The sequence below is a fragment of the Lutra lutra genome, chromosome X, assembly GCF_902655055.1.
Source record: "Lutra lutra chromosome X, mLutLut1.2, whole genome shotgun sequence".
Classification (NCBI taxonomy): Eukaryota; Metazoa; Chordata; class Mammalia; order Carnivora; family Mustelidae; genus Lutra; species Lutra lutra.
This window is the reverse complement of record NC_062296.1, coordinates 85,247,256-85,266,880: the sequence shown is the minus strand read 5'-3', so window position 1 is coordinate 85,266,880 and position 19,625 is coordinate 85,247,256. Positions and strand designations below refer to the sequence as shown.

Below are 19,625 nucleotides of genomic sequence, written 5' to 3'. Positions count from 1 at the left end.
CTGAGTGGAAGGCAGAGGCCTTAACCTACTGAGCCACCCAGGCGCCTCCTATGACTTTATTTCTAAAAGGACTTCTTTTTCAAAAGTTCAGTCTAGCAGAAGGTACTCATCCCAAATGAATAACTAAAAATATCAGCATGTTTAGAAAGTAAATCTTACCTTCGTTCACTGTTTGTCCCATGGTATTCTTTTCTGGTACTCTTTCCTACAAGGAGAAAGATCAATTAATGCCTCCTTTTAGCCTATTTCTGAAGGGCATTATTATTAGAAATCAGTTATAGATTTAGATCATTTTAATTTATTTCCCTTGAATAAAAATAAGTTCAATAGATTAGTAGTTGGCAGGGGCTGGGAAAAGAGGGACTAGGGGAGTGACTACTAATGGCTATGAGTTAGGGGGTCTCTTTTTTGTGGTGATGAAAATATTTTGGAATTAAATAGTGGTAATAGTTACACAACCTTGTGAAAACACTAAAAACAAATGAATTATAACATTTCAAAAGGGTGAATTTTATGGTTAAATGAATTAAAAAGAGGAGATGGCAAATTGATAGCGTTAGGATTTAATCTGGGGCCTATCCCAAAACCCACTTAAGCCCATATTATGGAGAGGTGGAAGAATCATGACTGTGTTGATAAAACTTTTAAGAACTACAAGAGTCAAGTCTTCTAACAAGATAATTACTTGTTCAAAGACCTATGTATTGGGGCGCTGGGTGGCTCAGTGGGTTAAGGCCTCTGCCTTCGGCTCAGGTCATGGTCCCCGGGTCCTGGGATCGAGCCCCATGTCGGGCTCTCTGCTCAGCGGAGAGCCTGCTTCCTCCTCTCTCTCTCTGCCTGCCTCTCTGACTACTTGTGATCTCTGTCAAATAAATAAATAAAATCTTAAAAAAAAAAAAAGACCTTTGTATTGTGAGCCATTAATTCATTCATTAATTCAGACTTTTCCTGCATGTCCTCAATATGCCTGTCAATCTACAACAAAGACAAATAATACACTGTCCTTGCCCTCCAACAGCTCCATCCAGTCAGAAATAGGCTTATGAATAAAACACAATATGAAAGCTATAGAAGAGGTACGTACACAGAAATATTTAATATAGAAATAGGATATCCATCTCCCATTACTCTGTGTGCCTGTGGTCAGAACATGATAATGTGTATAATGGAAGATAATTTGCTATTTAAAGAAGCCCATGAAGAATACATTCATTAAGCCACCCAGAACGCCTTCTGCATCTCTGACTCAACAGACTTAAAAACTCAAGCATCATCTCCTCAAAATATGCTCCTTTTGACATTTTTGTTTCTCCTACCAACACACTACTCTTCCAGGTACTTGGGATTTAAAACCTCAGGTATGACTGAATGTGTGAGGTTCTTTTCTTTCACTCACACATTCAATCAGTAGCCAACATGTACTCTCTCATACTCTTCTCCCTGGCACTAACTAGTTTATATGCTCATTAGTTCCTGCCTGGTCTAATAGTCACCTAACTTCTTTTCCCATAAGGGTCTTTCCCCACCACAACCTACCCAATACATGTCAGACATGGACTAAGCTGCTTTCTACCCAAATCATCTACCTGCTTCAGTGATTTCACTGCGTATTGAATTGAACAAAAAATCTTCTGCTGGGCTTATTTAAGGTCCCTCACAATTGCAAAGCCACCTGATAATCTACCACCCCTACAGCTATCCTGTGGCCTAGCTCAAAACTCATCATGTTGTTCTATCTGCATGGAATACCCTTTCTTCTGCTGCTTCTTGAAACCCTATCCATCCTTTAAGACCAAACATAAATCCCACCTCTTTCTTAAAGACTTTCTTGGTGCTTTCTATATCACCACCATCTGTTTCCAGGTGTGATATAGTCATTTATTTAACAAATATTTACAGAATTCCTATAAGCTTGGTACTGTGTAGACAGAAGAAACACAATCTACTACAAAAGACCTCGGAAATCTAGTGAGAGAGACATATTAACAAATAATTATTGAACAAAGAATAAAATACAAGCTCTGTTAATAGAGGTAAAATTGGTGCTCTGTGCGAAAACAAAAACACAATTAACTGGGAATATAAAAGAAGCCTTTTCAAAAGAAGTGGCACTTGAACTGGTCCTTTAAAGATGAGTATTTCAATGAGCAGAGAAGACAAAGAGAGGAATTTCAGGCTGAAGACACTATGAGTGGACACTAATGAGTGGACACTAAAGAGGATCCTGCCTCCTCTACTTGATTATGGAATGCTAGAGCTGCTCAGTTTCCTACTGAGCTCTTATTTCCCTCTACAGTTTCTCAGGGCCCATGCCCTCAGAAGCCACCCGTACAAAGATGATCCACAAACCCCTTTTGAGACATCAGCCCTGAAAGTCAGACTGAAATAATCAAATGAATTAAATATTCAATACTACTGTGAGTGAGGATGTTTTCAATTAAAGACCATAGTGGAGTGGCTAAAGAAAAAGACAAAGTGAGGGCGCCTGTGTAGCTCAGATGGTTAAGCCTCTGCCTTTGGCTCAGGTCATGGTCCCAGGGTCCTGGGATCAAGCCTGCATTGGGATCCCTGCTCAGCATCCCTTTCCCTCTGCCCCCCTACCCCACTCGTGCTCTCTCCCTCTTACTCACTCTATCTCAAATGAACAAAAAAAAAATCTTTTTTTTATATATATATTTTATTTGACAGAGATCACAAGTAGGCAGAGAGGCAGGCAGAGAGAAGGGAGGAAGCAGGCTCCCCGCTGAGCGGAGAGCCGGATGCGCGGGGCTCGATCCCAGGACTCTGGGATCATGACCTGAGCCAAAGGCAGAGGCTTTAACCCACTGAGCCACCCAGGAGCCCCTAAACAAACAAACAAACAAAATCTTAAAAACAAAATTTGAAAACAAGAGACAAAGCCAAAGTGAAATTAAAAAAAAAAAAAAAAGTGATCTCCCTGATATGAGGGAGAGGAGATGCAACATGGGGGGTTGAGGGGGTGGGAGAAGAATAAATGAAACAAGATGGGATTGGGAGGGAGACAAACCATAAGTGACTCTTAATCTCACAAAACAAACTGAGGGTTGATGGGGGGAGGGGGGTTGAGAGGGGGGGTGGGGTTATGGATATTGGGGAGGGTGTGTGCTAGGGTGAGTGCTGTGAAGTGTGAAGACCTGGCGATTCGCAGACCTGTACCCCTGGGGATAAAAATATATGTTTATAAAAAATAAAATTAAAAAAAAAAGACAAAGGGAAAAAAACAGAAAAAAAAGACAAGTGAAAATCCTGCTTGGATTCAGGGTGCTGAATCCAAGCAGAAAGTAAAGGGCAATGAGCTATAATGCAGGTAGGGAGTCAGAGAGTAAAAAGTTGTGAATTACATTAAAATAAGTTCTACTACTATACATAGGGGCTCAGTTGAAAAACTGAGGGATGCGTCACACACAGAGGATATATCCAGGTTCCTATGCCGTTCTCTCAAATCTCTAAACCATAACTGAATTCCTCGGTTTTCTTTTTTTAAGATTTTATTTATTTATTTGACAGAGAGAGACACAGCAAGAGAGGGAACACAAACAGGGGGAGTGGGAGAGGGAGAAGCAGGCCTCCCATTGAGCAGGAAGCCTGATGCAGGGCTCCATTCCAGAACACTGGGATAAATGACCTGAGCCGAAGGCAGACACTTCACAACTGAGCCACCCAGGCACCCCCCATAACAGAATTCTTGATCTCAACTGTTATCACTTGCTCCCATTAGTTGAGTAAGTAATCTTATAATCCTTGAAGGTGAAGATACATGTATAGAAATGATTAAAAGTAAATCTTTGAAGACTTAGATAAATAAATCCACCTACCATGCACACAAGTTGGAAGATTTCTTAAATAGGCATAAAACTGCACTAACCATAAAAGAAAATAATAAACTGTACTTAATAATGTATCCAAAGGCAATATTTAATCAAAACTGAGTGGTATTAGCATAAAGATTGACATATGGACCAATGGAACAGAATAAAGTCCCAAAAGATGCACATATATATGGTGAATAGATTTTTAACACAAGTGCCAAGGTAATTTAATGGAGAAAGGATACTTTTGGGTTTTTTTTCTTTTTTCAACAAATAGTACTGAAACATTTCCATGCACCAAAAAAAAAAAAAGAAAAACAACTCTTATCTTAGAAGTGAATACATAAAAATTACCTCAAAAAAGATCATAAATTTAATGTAAAGCCCACAACTATAAAATTTCTAGAAAAAAATAGAGACCTTGTGACTCTAAGTTAAGCTATGACTTCTTAAATATGACACAAAGAAGTACAACACATCAGAGGAAAAATTGATACACTGGTCTTTATCAAAACTAACAACTGCTCTTCAAATGATACTGTTAAGAAAAGGATAGGCCACAAAACAGGAGAAAATACCTGCAAAATATGTATCCAATAAAAGATCTGCATCCAGAATATATAAAGAACTCTTACAATTCAATTTTTTTAAAAGATTTTATTTATTTACTTGATAGACAGAGATCACAAGTAGGCAGAGAGGCAGGCAGAGAGAGAGGAGGAGGAGGAAGCAGGCTCCCTGCTGAGCAGAGAGACCGATGTGGGGGTCAATCCCAGGACTCTGAGATCATGACCTGAGCTGAAGGCAGAGGCTTTAACCCACTGAGCCACCCAGGTGCCCCTACAATTCAATTTTTAAAAGGCAAACAGCCCAATAAAAACATAATTGGCAAAAGATTTGGGCGATCACTTTGCTAAAGAAGATACACAAATGGCCTGTGAAGCACGTGAAAGATGGTCAACATCATTACTATTTGGGGAAGCACAAATTAAAATCACAATGAGATACAACTCATAAAACGGCTAAAATTAAAAAGACTGACAATACCAAACATTGATGAGGATGTGGAACAACTAGAACTCTCATACACTGCTGGTGGGTATAAAATAACTTTTTTAAAGATTTTATTTATTTATTTGAGAGACAGTGAGAGAGAGAGCACGACTGGGGAGGGGCCGAGGGAGAGGGAGAAGCAAGCTCCCCGCTGAGTGCAGAGTCCAACATGGGGCTCAATCCTAGGACTCCAGGATCATGACCTGAGCCACCCAGGTGCCCATAAAATAAGTATTTTTTAATAAATTTTTAAAAGATTTTATTTATTTATTTGACAGAGACAGAGACAGCGAGAGAGGGAATACAAGCAGAGAGAGTGGGAGCCAGATGCCGGCCTTGATCCCAGGACCCTGGGACCATGACTCGAGCATAAGACAGATGCTTTATCGACTGAGCCACCCAGGTGCCCCAAAAATAAGTACTTCTATAAAAACAGAACTTTCTTGGGAGTTAAATGCAATGCAAATATTCTTAACTTTAAAACCAATGCTCTGGAATCCAAACCACTTATTTTAAAGGTAGAACCACAAACCAAGGAATAAAATAAACACTACTATCCCCAGATAAAGACTGGAAGAATTCCAGATCCCTTTAGTTTGAGATTAGCCATATTAGATAAGATCAACTCTTTCAGAGTTTGGAACTTTTCCTTTTCAGTTATCGTAGTCACTCAGTACCTGTGAGCAGATATATCTCTTTTGAAGTCCAAAGTCATGCCAAATAAAGCCTTCAATACACAAAAAGAACTCAAACTGTTTATGAGTACATGCGTCAGGGACTCAGTAAGCTTTCCCTTTCAGTCCTCATGGTGTTAAAGTGCAGTGAGTTGTTTGAAGACACCATTCAGACTCTTAACTATAGAGAATACACTTAAGGTTATCAGAGGGGAGGTGAGTAGGGGGATGGGTGAAATAGGTGATGGGGATTAAGGAGTGCACTTGTCTTGATGAGCACTGGGTGATGTATGGAACTGTTGAGTCACTATAAAATATTTCTTTTCAAATATTCTGAAATTCATATATTTCCTTGATTGATTTTTCCTTCCCGACTCTCCCCAATATTTCTACTATCAAAGGTTTATATTTGGCACATGCAAATGTATATATTCTTTTTTCTTTTTCTTTTTAAGAGAGAGAAGGGCGCCTGTGTGGCTCAGTCAATTAAGTGTCTGCCTCTGGCTCAGGTCATGATCCCAGAGTAAGCCCTGTGTGTGTGTGTGTGTGTGTGTGTGTGTGTGTTGCGGGGGGGGGGGGGGTCCCCTGCTCAGCAGGGAGTCTGCTTCTCCTCTCCCTCTGCCCCTCTCCACTACCTGTGCTCTTTCTTTCTCTCTCTCTCTCTCTCACATGTTCTCAAATAAATAAAATCTTCAAAAGAAAAAAAAAGGAGAGTGCACTGTGCGGGGCTGGGGGGGGAGCACAGGGGACAGTGGTAAGGGAGGAACAGAGGGAGAGAGAGAATCTTAAGCAGGCTCCACCCCCAGTGCAGATGCCCAGTGCGGACTCAATCTGAGCACCCTCTGAAATCAAGAGTAGGATGCTCAACTGACTGAGCTACCCAGGCACCACGTAAATGTGTAAATTCTCATTCAGTCTAGGCACTAGATGTAAAATCAAATGAATGATTAACCTTCCTTCATTTTTAAAATTTTTTTTAATTATAAGATGGGGCACCTGGGTGGCGCAGTCATTAAGCGTCTGCCTTCAGCTCTGGTCATGATCCCAGGGTCCTGGTTTGGAGTCCTGCCTTGGGCTCCCTGCTCAGCGGGAAGCCTGCTTCTCACACTCCCCCTGCTTGTGTTCCCTCTCTTCCTGTGTGTTTCTCTGTCAAATAAAATCTTTAAAAAATAATAATAAATAAAAATAAAATAAAATAAAATTGTAAGATAAGAAAAGGAGGGAAAAAATCACCTATAACCTTACCATAAAACAGTAACTGCTGTTAACCATCTGGTGTATATCCCTTCAATTGTTAAAAATCACATATGTAAATCCATACATAATATACATTTGAACCACTTTTTTTTTTAAGATTTATTTATTTGTCAGAGAGAGAAAGAGAGAGAGCACACAAGCAGAGGGAAAAGCAGCAGAAGGAGAAGGCTCCCTGCAGAGCAAGGAGCCCAGTGTGGGACTGGATCCCAGGGCCCTGGGATCATGACTTGAGCTGAAGGCAGATGCTTAACCAACTAAGCCACCCAGGCATCCCTGAACCGCTTTTAAATATATACTTTCCAAATTCCATATATCAATAATCTAATAAAATTCTGCCCATACTATAATTCATAAAGCCAATATTTTTAGAAAATAAAAACTGGACAATAATGCCTTTTAAAAGTTCATGCCTTGGGATGCATGGGAGGCTCAGTGAGTTAAGCATCTGCCTTTAGCTCAGGTCATGATCTCAGAGCCCTGGGATCAAGCCCTGCATCCGGCTCCCTGCTCAGCAAGGAGTCTGCTTCTCTCTCTCTCCACTCATGCTCTCTCTCTCTCTCTCTGTCTCTCTCAAATAAATAAATAAAATCTTCAAAAAAAAAAAAAAGTTCATGCCTTAAGGAAAAACTCCACTATTCTCAAGATTACACTCAAAACAGGAGAAAAATTAGTGCTTATTTTGTAATCTAGAAAGTGACAAACACTGGGGCACCTGGGTGGCTCAGTACATTAAGCTTCCAACTCTGAATTTCAGCTCAGGTCATGATCCCTGGGTCATGAGATTAAGCCCTGTAACAGGTTCTGCACTGGGGGTGGAGCCTGCCTAAGTTTCTCTCTCCTTCTCCCTCTGCCCTGCCCCTTAAAAAAAAAAAAAGTGATAAACACCAAGTTATATGAAAATACATTAACTAGGGCATTGGGTTAATTTTTAAGTTTATGACATATTTATCATTTTTAATGTTGTTTGCTCACCAAAACCTTTCACCATTTCTATACAATTGTTATATCCTATACCATGCTATTTTTTTTAAAAGACCTTACTTATTTACTTGACAGAGAGAGAGCACAAGCAGGGGGAGCAGCAGGCAGAGGCAGAGGGAGAAGCAGGCTCCCTGCCAAGCAGGGAGCCCAATGTGGGGCTTGATCCCAGGACATAGGGATCAGGATCTGAGCCAAAGGCAGACGCTCAACGGAATGAGCCACCCAGGCATCCCTATACCATGCTATTTTTTAAAAAGGATTAGTGGGTTCTAACATAAAAACATACTTAGAGAAAGATGGGGTTTTTATTATTAAAAAGAGAAAATAGGGGCGCCTGGGTAGCTCAGTTGGTTAAGTGACCAACTCTTGATTTGGGCTCAGGTCATGATCTCAGGGTCATGAGATCCAGCCCTGTGTTGGGCTCCATGCTGGGCATGGTGCCTGCTTGGGATTCTTTCTCTCTCTGCCCCTCCCCACCCCTTAAAAAAAAAAAAAAAGATCAAATAAAAAGATACTAGTTGGAAAAAAATCAGTACTCAACCTGAATGGTTAATTTCTCTCTGGTCTATATAAGTTTTACTACAAGATAAAATTGCAAATTCAATGAGAAAGATAAACATTTTCCTAGGATTGAGTACTAGGAGGAATATGTAGAGATCTTGATGTAAAGGAATGCTGGTTAATTTAATAGAAACTATTTTTTAGTGTAATTTAAGAAAACATAAAAGTTCTATTATCCCTCTTAAAATGCCCCAGCACTTCACTGTAATTCAACTATGTTTTTTGTCACAATACAAAGGTAGAGATTATAGATAGAAGCCAAAGGAATAGACTGTTTGGTCTACTGGTAAATACTGCTAGCATCAACTCATAGTTGAATCCCCAGTGCCACAAATAAAGATATGCCGTGAAGCTAACAACATATCTATATGACTTACATACCAGATATGCAGATAGCACAGCTGCTGTCTTTCTGGAAAAAATTAAGAGCCTAACATTCTTTTAGAAATACAAACACATCTCACAAAGTCATCGTCTGCACAGGAAACAACAGAAAAGCTTAATTTTGTTCTCAGTATACTTTGAACTGCTTCAGCACTTTTAAGAAAGACTCAAGACTCCCAAAGTAGTTCTCCATGTTATATGAAAGAGAAAATTTAGGCAAGAAAAAGAAATTAAAAGCTTTGTTTTGTTTTTGCCAGCATACAGAGAAGTTGCTTCACTGAATGCATATAAGGAGCAACTCCACTGTGTGAAAAAAAAATATTTTTAAATATAAATCAGCCAAAAGAAAAGCATTGGGTAAGCATTATTTTTTTTTCAAAGATTTCATTTATTCATTCAGAGAGAGACCACAAGCATGAGCCAGGGAAAGGGGCAGAGGGAGAAACAGACACCCTGCTGAGCAGGGAGCCAATGCAGGGCTCCAAGCCAGGACCCTGGGATCATGCCCTGAGCAGAAGGCAGACGCTTAACTCACTGAGCCACCCAGGCACCCCTGGTTAGCACTATTTTATAGTAAGTGTCTGACACGACATCTCCTTTACCAACATACCACAGTTACACTAAATCTAGTTGCTGTATCTAAGCAAACTTTGAACAAGCATTGATATTCTGGGATCTTTTATAAAACCATTTGTTCTGAAGAATGTATCTTGTTATAGAATTAAGAGCTGATAAGAGATCAACAAATGCTTTGAAAATTCCTGCATTGTTTTCAGCCATTTTCTCAGTACAATTAAACAATGAATAATAGTGGAATTATTTATTTATTTATTTATTTATTTATTTTTAATTTGACAGAGAGAAAGAGAGACAGCACACACAAGCAGGCAGAGCAGCAGGCAGAGGGAGAGTGAAAAGCAGGTTCCCCACTGAGCAGGGAGCCCAACATGGGGCTCCATCCCAGGACCCTAGGATCATGACCTAAGAAGGCAGACACAACCAACTGAGCCACCCAGGCGCCCCAACAGTAGAATTATTAAATCTAAGATTCCCATTGATCTTATATGATTCTGGAGAAAGTTCTAGGTGGTTATTTTTCTTTCTTCAAGAAAGACAGTTTTAAAGAACTATTTAGCATACTTAGCAAGTTAATGGGTCTATAATTCTACCATTAAAGAGCCTTTCCATTACTTGTTTGTTTCAGATTTGTTTTTCTTTTTTTTTGTTTTGTTTTGTTTCATTTTGAAGATAAGGTAATACACCTTGAGTCTCTAATTAGAGACCACTATGTAAAGAGTCAATAAGGATAAATATTTTGACAGGGATAGGAACTTAACAAGTCTGACAAGGAAAAAAATCTCCCAGGGCCCTTTTCAACTTTAAGCCATTGGTCAGATGTTATAAAATGGATGGAATTATATGGAATTTCAACCTGAGAAGGTATAAAAACAAACAAAATACAGTTGAAGAAGAAAGTTTGTTCCTGTACCAACAGCAAAATTTGCTGCATATTTCCCAGACAGAAGTCCCATAGGTGGAAATACATAATGTCCAAACTTAAGCATTTATTATTAGACTTGTTCACTGAACCTCCCATCTGGCAGATATTAAAATCCACATTTTCTGAAAGAGTAAAGTTACCTTAAATTGAGAAAACATCAAATTTTTATCAATGTAAAAAAGACTTGTCTACTTACTACATTATACATTTACCAGAATAACCGTCTCCTGATAACTAAGATTTTGGTAATAAATATAACACACTCAAAATACAAAGAGTTGCTGGGATACTTTACTTTTTGCAATCTGGCCACTACCTTCCTTCTTTTCCCACAACTGCTTTCCAAAACCCTATTTACCTCCCAGGCATCAGACTCCATTTCAGTGTTTCAGTCCTTAGTCTCTTGACACTTCAAGAGCGATAGGTCAGCCCTCATTCCAGACACCTCTCATCTCTGAGCCCCAGGTTCTCTGATTGTCCCACCTCTATTATCCCTCTATGTCTACTTCCTCCTCCTGCCTTAGCCATTGATCTTCTCTAGCATCTTCTTTTAGATGCTAGTAATTTTAGAGTCTAGACTCTCATTCTATTCCATGGTGATGCACCATCCCTATGTGGATGACTCCTACATCAGCATCTCTTTTTTTTTTTTTTGAATTCTCAAACATTTGATTTTATTATTATTTCTATAAAGAAAGGCTCAGAAACAAATGTACATCAGCATCTCTAATCTCAAACTCTCTCCAAAATTTCTAGTCTAGCCAATTGAACATCAGTCTTAATGCCTCACAGCCACTTCAAACATTACATATTTAAGAAATCAAACTCTCTTGCCTTTCAAAATAAGTGACTCTTCCTCTGCTTCCTTTTTTAATAAGCATTACTAATACCCAATCCTTCTGAATTAGAAGTCATCTTTGATTCTCTTCTTCCTTTGTCCAGTATCTTGGCAATTACCAAGTTCTGCTGATCCTTAAAGATCAGAAAGCTGGAAGTGAAAGAAAAATGATTCAAACCTAAGTCTGTTAAGACCCCCAAAAGACAGGGTTTCCATACACTGTCCATGCTTTGAAAGGGAGAAAGAATAAGAAAATAAAAATTATGGTCCCTGGAGTCTAATGATGGTAGTGATGAAAATGGTAAAAATAAATACTATGAGTTGGCACTTACTGAACTCTTGCTAAATGTCTGGTACCCTACTAGGGCCTTTATATACATTTGTCTTATCTAAAGCCTGTAGGGTTGTTACTGTTATTACTGTCCACTTGAAAGTTAAGAATATCAAGGCTCAAAGATCTGCAAGATCACTCAGTTAGATTGGACATAGGTCCCTGAATACCTAACCATTTTGCTAAAATTTCTTCTGTTGCATTTGTGTACATGCTTTATCTCCCCTGGTAGAAACAAGCTTTTAGGGGCAGTATAATGTCTGGTTCATCTTTGTATTCTCCATTGTCTATCTACAGTATCTTTCACATGTAGGGCCCCCCAAATATTTGTTAAATAAGTAAATAGAATCTGCTGTGCTACTGGCTACTTACACCTAAACCATACAGTCCCAAGACATTGTGGTTTTAAAAAAATTGCAGGGGGGGCGGGACAGGGAGCGGTGCTGGCTATCGTTGTTCTCTGTTCCTTTCTGCAGTGTTTAATCTACTATGGTCTAATTTACACAAGTCTAGGTCAATGGGCCAAGGAGAAAATTCTGTGAGATCTAAGATAGTCCCCTATTCCTCACATCATCTTCCTTCCCCACATCTGATAAACCTTTAATTTTTTACTCTGAATTTGATTTCTAGGATATTTGAGTTCTCAAAAAGTCAGTACTTAGTGTAAATTAGTCACTACTGTAAGTGGTTTTTTAGGGAGAAGAACAGCTAGGAATATATGCTGTACCAGAATTCAGTTTATAAATTCCAATTACATTACAGTCAGAACTAAACTACATCATTTAAACCAATATTCACACATACAAAAAGGAAAAGAGACTGTCACTACACAAAAAATAACTTGGTTGCATAAATATTTTGTTATATTCCCTTGAGTATATCAATAGTATAAGAAGTTTCAAGGCCAGGAAAGGGTCACAAATATGCTGGCTGGTATCTTTTTTTATATTTTATTTATTTATTTGACAGAGAGAGACACAGCAAAAGAGGGAACACAAGCAGGGGTAGTGGGAGAGGGAGAAGCAGGCTTCACGCTGAACAGGGAGCCTGATGTGGGGCTCGATCCCAGGACCTTGGGATCATGACCTGAGCCAAAGGCAGACACTTAATGACTGAGCCACCCAGGTGCCCTCCCTTTTTTTTTTTAAAGATTTTATTTATTTATTTGACAGAGGCTTGCTGGTAGTTTTAAAGAAAATGTTGGAATAAGTGATAAAGTTACACACACACATAATTCACCAGAAAATACTAATGAAATAGCATAAGTAGAACTTTTTTTTCTTTCTTAATCTATCTTGTTATAAAGACACTGTTTTCAAAATTGAATAACAAAAAAAAGAGCTCTTCTTTGCTGCCCAGTCAATATATAAGAGAATGATAGGGAAGTCTGAGTTAACTGCATTAAGATAGCACCTGTAAGCTTTTCATTTTGACTTGAAAATAGTTTATTACTTTGGTTGCAAAAAGTACTTCACATTTCTACCTAAATGCAAAAACTCAGACTGATCAAAGTGAAATACATTAGAGTTGTATATTTTTCTTTGACAAAGAGCAGCTGGCTCTTTTAACTTTTTTTTTGTTTCTGGTAATAGTTATTATCCTAATAGAGGATAGGAAAAAAATTATATATCCATCATATAGCCATATATAACTTGTTGGAATTGGACATGATTCATTACTTAAGGATTTCAAAAACACCTACTCAATTCACTCAAGTAAATAATCAAATTTCCCATTCTCTGATATATCTATAAAAGTAATCAGAAAAAAAACCTCTGAATTCTAATGGTATAATTACCTTTAACAATAAAATTCCATCTCTGAATTGTGAATAACCAATATTAAGAATGAACATTTTTGGTAGTGAGGATTTATCAAATCTAGCCTCCTAAAGGAAATTAGGGTTTCTAGAGGAGCAATTTTAATTATGCTTTAGTAAAGTGCACCCCAAAAATTAGAAATTAATCTTTTTCTGTTACAAAACAAACCCAAGAAAATAACTATTTTTAAGAATGCTTAATTTATCTCAAAAATTATAGCTTATAGTTGAAATAATTACTTGCAATTTTAAAACAATTTATCTGAAAGTTATGCATTTACTTAAGTATGTTATGTCAGAAAACAGATAAATGAAAGACAAGTCAAGGGTTGCCCAAATCCCAGTTTATAGTTGTAAATTCCTAAGGTTTTAAAGCACAGCCACAGGCTAATGGCCCAAAGACCTGCTGCCCACCAACATGTGCAGAGGACTGAAGTTAATAGCAGGGCATGTCAATTTACTACAGGCAGCTCTCAGGGCGACATTTTGACAAAAGAACTGGGTCAGGTTACAGCCTGTTCCTATTATCACTGCAGTCTAGATTTATGGTTTCTAACACCAGCCCTACAAGAAATAATGGAAATGATGACAACAACAATCCCTGCTAGACAACAGACTACAGAAAAGCATGCAATAAACCACAGTCTGAAGTGACCAGAAAACTAAACATCCCTGACAATACTTAAAACGTGAGGCAGGTGTCAGTAAATTATTCATTTAAGTATTTCTAGAACCTCTCAAAATCTCAACCCAAAAAAATCTCAAAACAGATTCTAATCTAAAACAAAACAATATTTAAAGGTACTTACCAGTATCAAGTACTGCATTTTAATACTTTTAATAACTACCAAAGATAATGTGTTTCATTTGAATAGATTTATGAAACTCTACCAAGTCAATAAAAAATAAAGATAATATTGATCATTATTTTTCAAATAACATTAAAGTATATTGAGAATTACTCCAAGTAATACTTTAAACCTTTCAAATGGAAGAAAAAAGACAACAGTTTCACAGCAAAAACCTCACGTTTACAACTGTACAGAGAAGCAAGATAACAGAAAAAACACATGATTCGATCACAGTCAACTTAAAACTAAGAATATAAACACAATCTTAAACTAGCTAAGAATGATGAAAGGTAAGAAAACTGACCAAATGATAAAGAAAATAAGAACTCTCTCACTACAAATAATGAATTTAAAAGACTACATCAAGGTTACAAGGTACATACCCAAGCAAATGAAGCTCTTTATGACTAGAATTCTGCACCTGTTAATTCTTATGAGAAACAGAGGTTGAGAAAAATCATATATGTATTCTGAAGACAAAAAACAAAGAGAGTCCCACCAACTTTTCCCTGAGAAAAGAAAGTATCCTAAAGGTATGCCCTAGAATTGCAATATATCCCTGTCCCTTCTGAAGTTTACAATGGCGCATTACCACAAAAGGTGGGCACTCTCTTTCCGCTCTTACAACAATTTGCTCCTATAAACTTAGGAAGGGGCAGAACCACAGCCATAAACACAGGTCACAAGTAGTAGGTAGTCAAATGTTATCTTCAAATGTTTCTCAGCTCTTTACTCATAATAAAAGCTTATTCTTTTTTTTTTCTCCTTGGTTAAATAAGGACTTCATCCAGCTTAAGGAAATGAGTACAAAATTAAATTGAACAGCACCATCATATAAACTGCTTAAAGGATTCTCAAATCTTTCACTTTTCAGGCAACAAGATATCTCTCATTTTTTATGTCAAAACCTTTCCACCACATGCCCAAAAAATGAAAGTAGGGCAAGGTTAAGGGATCTATGTCTAGTAGAAACCATTTAGCATAAAAATCACTTGTACTATTATTTCCAAGGTAGCCAAGGTTTACTTAAATTAGACAACATAAAGACAAAATAAACAAAAATGCCTTACTCACAAAAAATAAAGACTATATATATGCACATTATTAATCTCAGATGGTTTTTAGTATTTTTTTCAAGTTATCTGGCTTTAAGAACCATCACTTCTGCTATCTTTTTAAAAATGAGATGTTATCACTGTAATAAAGGCATTTCTCTACTTCCCCAGAGTAACCAAAGCACAAACTAGTTAAAGCCTTAGAACACTTACCACTAAATTATACCAACCCATTCTAATATAAGATAAACAACAGTGGTTTCTTTCAACTATTTCCCTAAGAAAAAAGGATCACAAATATTAAAACCCTAAGCCAGGGAAGGGTGAACTTTTTCTTTTAAAATCATCAACATCAGCCATTTTCAAAATTTCCAGGATTTTGCTTCCTGAAATTAACTATCCCTTCAAATCCTAAGATATTATGTAGTAATTTTCAGACATCAATAATGTTCTTAAAATTCTTAGGGGTACTTGATTCGCTCACTCCAAGCTACAAAACATCTCCTGGCAATGCCAGACCTATATTCACAACCACAGCCTCACAGCTCTAACACTGATGGCTGGCAGAGCTCACGTTGTTCTATCTTGTGTATCCTATAAACCAGGAATATGACTATGAGGAGACAAAGAAACTCCCAGAGAAGTGAACTAAAAGAGAAAAATGACCTCAGATTTCCATTCACAGCTGGAATCAGACTAGAGCTGGCATAAAGGGGAAAAGGGGAGCAGACAGGGTAACCTGGCAAAAAAAAAAAAAAAAAAAAAAGACTAGGGACAACTAATAACTCAAATAGCAGAGGATCCCTTGCATCCTCCAGCGTTCCAGTTACTAAAGTTACACAAGCATTCCATTTAACCCAAAGAGAAGGGCAATAAAATACTCAAGTGAAATCCCCCCACCAAGAGCTCAAACTAAAATTGGGATTTGGATTTTCCTTAAATGCAACAAGAGGCTATGTCATTTTCATTCAAAAGACTTGGTATTTACTCAGCCCTTTCAAGGCACTTTATTATCATCAATTATTTCTCAGGGAGGCAGCGCAGGATTACCCTGATCATTTCACTGATGCGGAAACAGACACCAACAGCAAAGGGAATGGGGGGGGGCAGGAAGAGGGGAGATAGGAAGCATCTGGGGGGAACAGTCAGGCAGCTAAAAAGGAACAAACCCAAAATAAAATGAAAGTCACATCTGGCTTATAGCTGGCCATCTTAACCCTTGTTACTTTTTAGCTCAGAGTTTTTTGAAACATTTTGAAAAAAGCAAGTGCTCTAAATTATAAGTCAGTTAATATTTAGTTATAAACTAAACTACTTAGTTGGTCATAGAAGTGAAGTTTAGCATTAAAAAAAAAGAACTCAATCCCCTGAGTACATAGATTTCAATGTATACCAATAATTCATTTTTCTTCCAAGCCTAAACATTGTATTTATGTTTGACCTAGAAAATAATCTCACAAAAATGTATAGCTTTATTTAATCATAAAGACAAAAGTTAATATCAACCCAAGTAAGAAATAATTCACAGTTACACCCAGAATTTTATTTAGAGAATTATAACCAAAATACCGATTCCCTTTATTTGCCCTTGAAACAAAGTAACTACTTGTTTTACATTCATATTCATTTTCTTAGCTATAACTTTGAAATTTTCAGGAATAAACTGCTGATGGGTAGCCTTAAACACCCAGAAGCCAACATTCACAGCCTCTGAATAAATGCACCTTGAACTAAACTCCATACTACAGAGAACACAGGCACTTCAAAAAGATGAATTGATTGAAACAAAAAGACTGACCAGTTGCCTCATGAGAAAAACTGATACCACCTCTTTAAGGCTGACTCCAATGATTTCTGTACATATTATGACATCATTAGCTTTAAGGCAACCTCACATAATGTAGTTCAGTTAATCTTTTTTTCCAATTTCAAAACAAATCAGGTTCTCTAAATGAAACAGGTACACACCCTTAAGTTTATAAGGTGTGATACATGTGATATTCATTTAAAAGTTTCAGAGCTATTTTAAATGTGTTTACGTTTTTGAAAAGATCTTTCAGACTGTTTTGAAGACTGTGGATAAAACAAATAGCCAAACAAATACAAAGCATCAGGTGAGTGCTCATAAATTCACTCCTTTCTCAAAATCCCAACTGGACTTTTTTCCAAAAGCTTATTTTTGCATTCCTCCCATTAAATATACAAAACCAAAGACTGACAAAAAAAAAAATTCATCCCTGGAAATACGTTATTTAATGAGTAATTTTTTTTTTTAAGTTGTGCAGAATTGCTTTTAATCTTCTGACAATAGTGACATGTCAGCAACTAGAAAAAGGTTGAGGCAAAAGGCAAAACTGGTAAGATGTGTAAACATCTATTTTGCTAATAAATGTCCTGTATTTGAAGGCATTAACATGATAACATGGAAATAATAGTAAATGTAATCTAAATCAATGCCAATTTATTGGGGTAATTTTTTTTCCTCTGTGTGGTAAAGTTGTCACAGAAAAGAGGTTAAGAATGACATGTGCTAACAATTTAATGAGTAATTTTTAAAAAGAATGGCAAGAAAGGCAAAATTGTGATTACTGAAGAACATTCCAAGCCCTGCTTTTGAAAAGAATTAGATGAATCTATGAACTATTGTTATAATACAACTGCTTGTCATAGGAAGTTTTATTCCATAAATGATATACATCATATAATACTGTTTCCCCAAAGCAGAAATATGAATAGCTCTGGGAGCATTAAAAATGCAGCAGCATGTGCAGTTGTTTTGGTAAAGGAAACTATCCCTGTAAATTTTGTAAATCATATGATCATAAGTATCCACTTTCCCTGCCTTCCCTTCCCCGTACTCACAGATCCATTCACTTTCCAAAGATATCCTAAAGTCACCTTAACACATCATTCATAAAAGCTAATCTAATTCTTCAAGATAAAGGCTAAATTCAAATTATAATCACACCTTGTAAAGAATAACAAATGCTTTACAATCTTTAAAAACATCAATAGTCTTAAATGGGGATGTGTAAATACCGGTGCTGGCCAAACATTGGGGGCCGGGGGAGGGGGCAAATTACAGACCTCAAAGCTCTGTATAACCTCAAGGCGTAAAATCTATTAAATTCGCCTTCTCGCTCTTCCTCTAGCGATTTGGCGATTTACACCAGGATGCAGCACAACCACTAGTCAGGTGGAAAAAGCAAGAACGCTGTGCCTTAAAAGCACCAATGGTCCCTAGACCAGGTCATGCCGCGAGAGCACAGCGGCTGCCCTGTAGCTCCTCGGAAGAGAGTTGGAGCCCCCCTTTCTGCCCCACCTCCCCCTCACACACACAAGCAAGGAGGGCCGCGCCCTCCCGCCCCACTTCTCCCCCGAGGGCTAGCCACAGGCGCCGCCACCCACCCCCCCACCCAAGCCTCAGCCGCCCAGAGCCCCGGGGCGCGAGTCCGACGGGCACCTGGCACCGGGACCGAGCCCGCGCTCCGCCACAGGCGCATCCTTCCGGGCTAACGTTTCCCTCCCAAACTCCAAAAGTTATCTCACAACTCCTCAGAAGGCAACCAGGCGGGCTTCAGCCCAGACCACGCAAAGTCTTCGCTGCTCCTCAGCCCCACTGCCCACCCGCGCTGCCCCGGGGCCCCAGGCCGGGCCCCCAGCCCAGCTCCTCCAACAGCAAGAGGATGCTCAGGAGCGTGCAGTCCGCGCTCCGGGCCAGGGGCGGCTAGAGAGCGACACGGCAACCAAACGCGGCGCAAGGGATGGGCCCGTGACTGGCGACGGGACCCCGGGGGAATGCGAGGGGCTGCGCAAAAGCAGCTGTGGGGCGTCGTGGAGAGCGCTAGGTGGGGCAGGGGAGCCCTGGCCTCTGGGGTGAGGCTGCCAAAGGTGGGCAACTGGGGTGCTGGGCCGAGCTAAGGCCGGACCGCGCGGGGCGGTAAGGGGGCGTTACTCGCGCGGGACGCGCCGCGGAGGGCGCCCGGCCACCCGCCCGCCCTCGGACAACGACCAGAGACCGGATGCCACGGCTCCGCCTCTCTGCTCCTCACGGGGCCCGGAGTCGCCACGCACCTCGGGTCTCGCCAGCGAAAGGAGCCAAATTGTCACACTGGTCCCGCGAGCCGGTACCGGTCTTCACACCGCCGCCGCCATGTTTGAGAAGCCGCGCGCGGAGGCGCGCATGCCCCGCAACCGCCACCACCGCCCCGCCCCCGCCCCGGCTGGCCCGCGTGCCCTGCGGTGGCCGCAAACACGCCCTATGACCGCTGCCGCGTGCGGGCCCCGAGCTGGGGGCTCCGCCGGAAGGCAGCGTGAGCGGCGGCAGGCGACGGGACGCTGCAAGCCCAGGAAAGCCCTGGGTAGTTTTCCTCTATCCTCCCCCCACCATCTGCCCTCCCGCCAAAAAGAAGCCCGTGGCATGCACCCAAGACTATGATGGGCCCCCAGTTGAGACCCCGGGGTCCGCGTCAAGTTCCATCGCAGGAACT

General features: G+C 39.5%; 1 protein-coding gene across 8 annotated transcripts in view; it reads right to left on the bottom strand.

Annotated features, from left to right (window-relative positions):
• SCML2 (Scm polycomb group protein like 2) overlaps positions 1-19,324 on the bottom strand; it is a 97,686-nt gene extending 78,362 nt beyond the window's left edge. For 2 of the 8 annotated variants that reach the window (XR_007124815.1, XM_047716326.1), the window contains exons 1-2: positions 19,209-19,314; positions 160-202 (exon numbers count right to left, since the gene is read on the bottom strand). Coding sequence is in view for 5 of the 8 variants with exons in the window: in XM_047716326.1 (XP_047572282.1) it covers positions 160-181 (22 nt within the window). In the remaining 3 variants the exon portion in view is untranslated. Of the gene's footprint in view, positions 1-159; positions 206-19,208 lie in introns of all 8 variants that reach the window. The other 6 variants (XM_047716328.1, XM_047716329.1, XM_047716327.1 and 3 more) reach the window with 5 other exon arrangements.
• Positions 19,325-19,625: the final 301 nt, after the last annotated feature.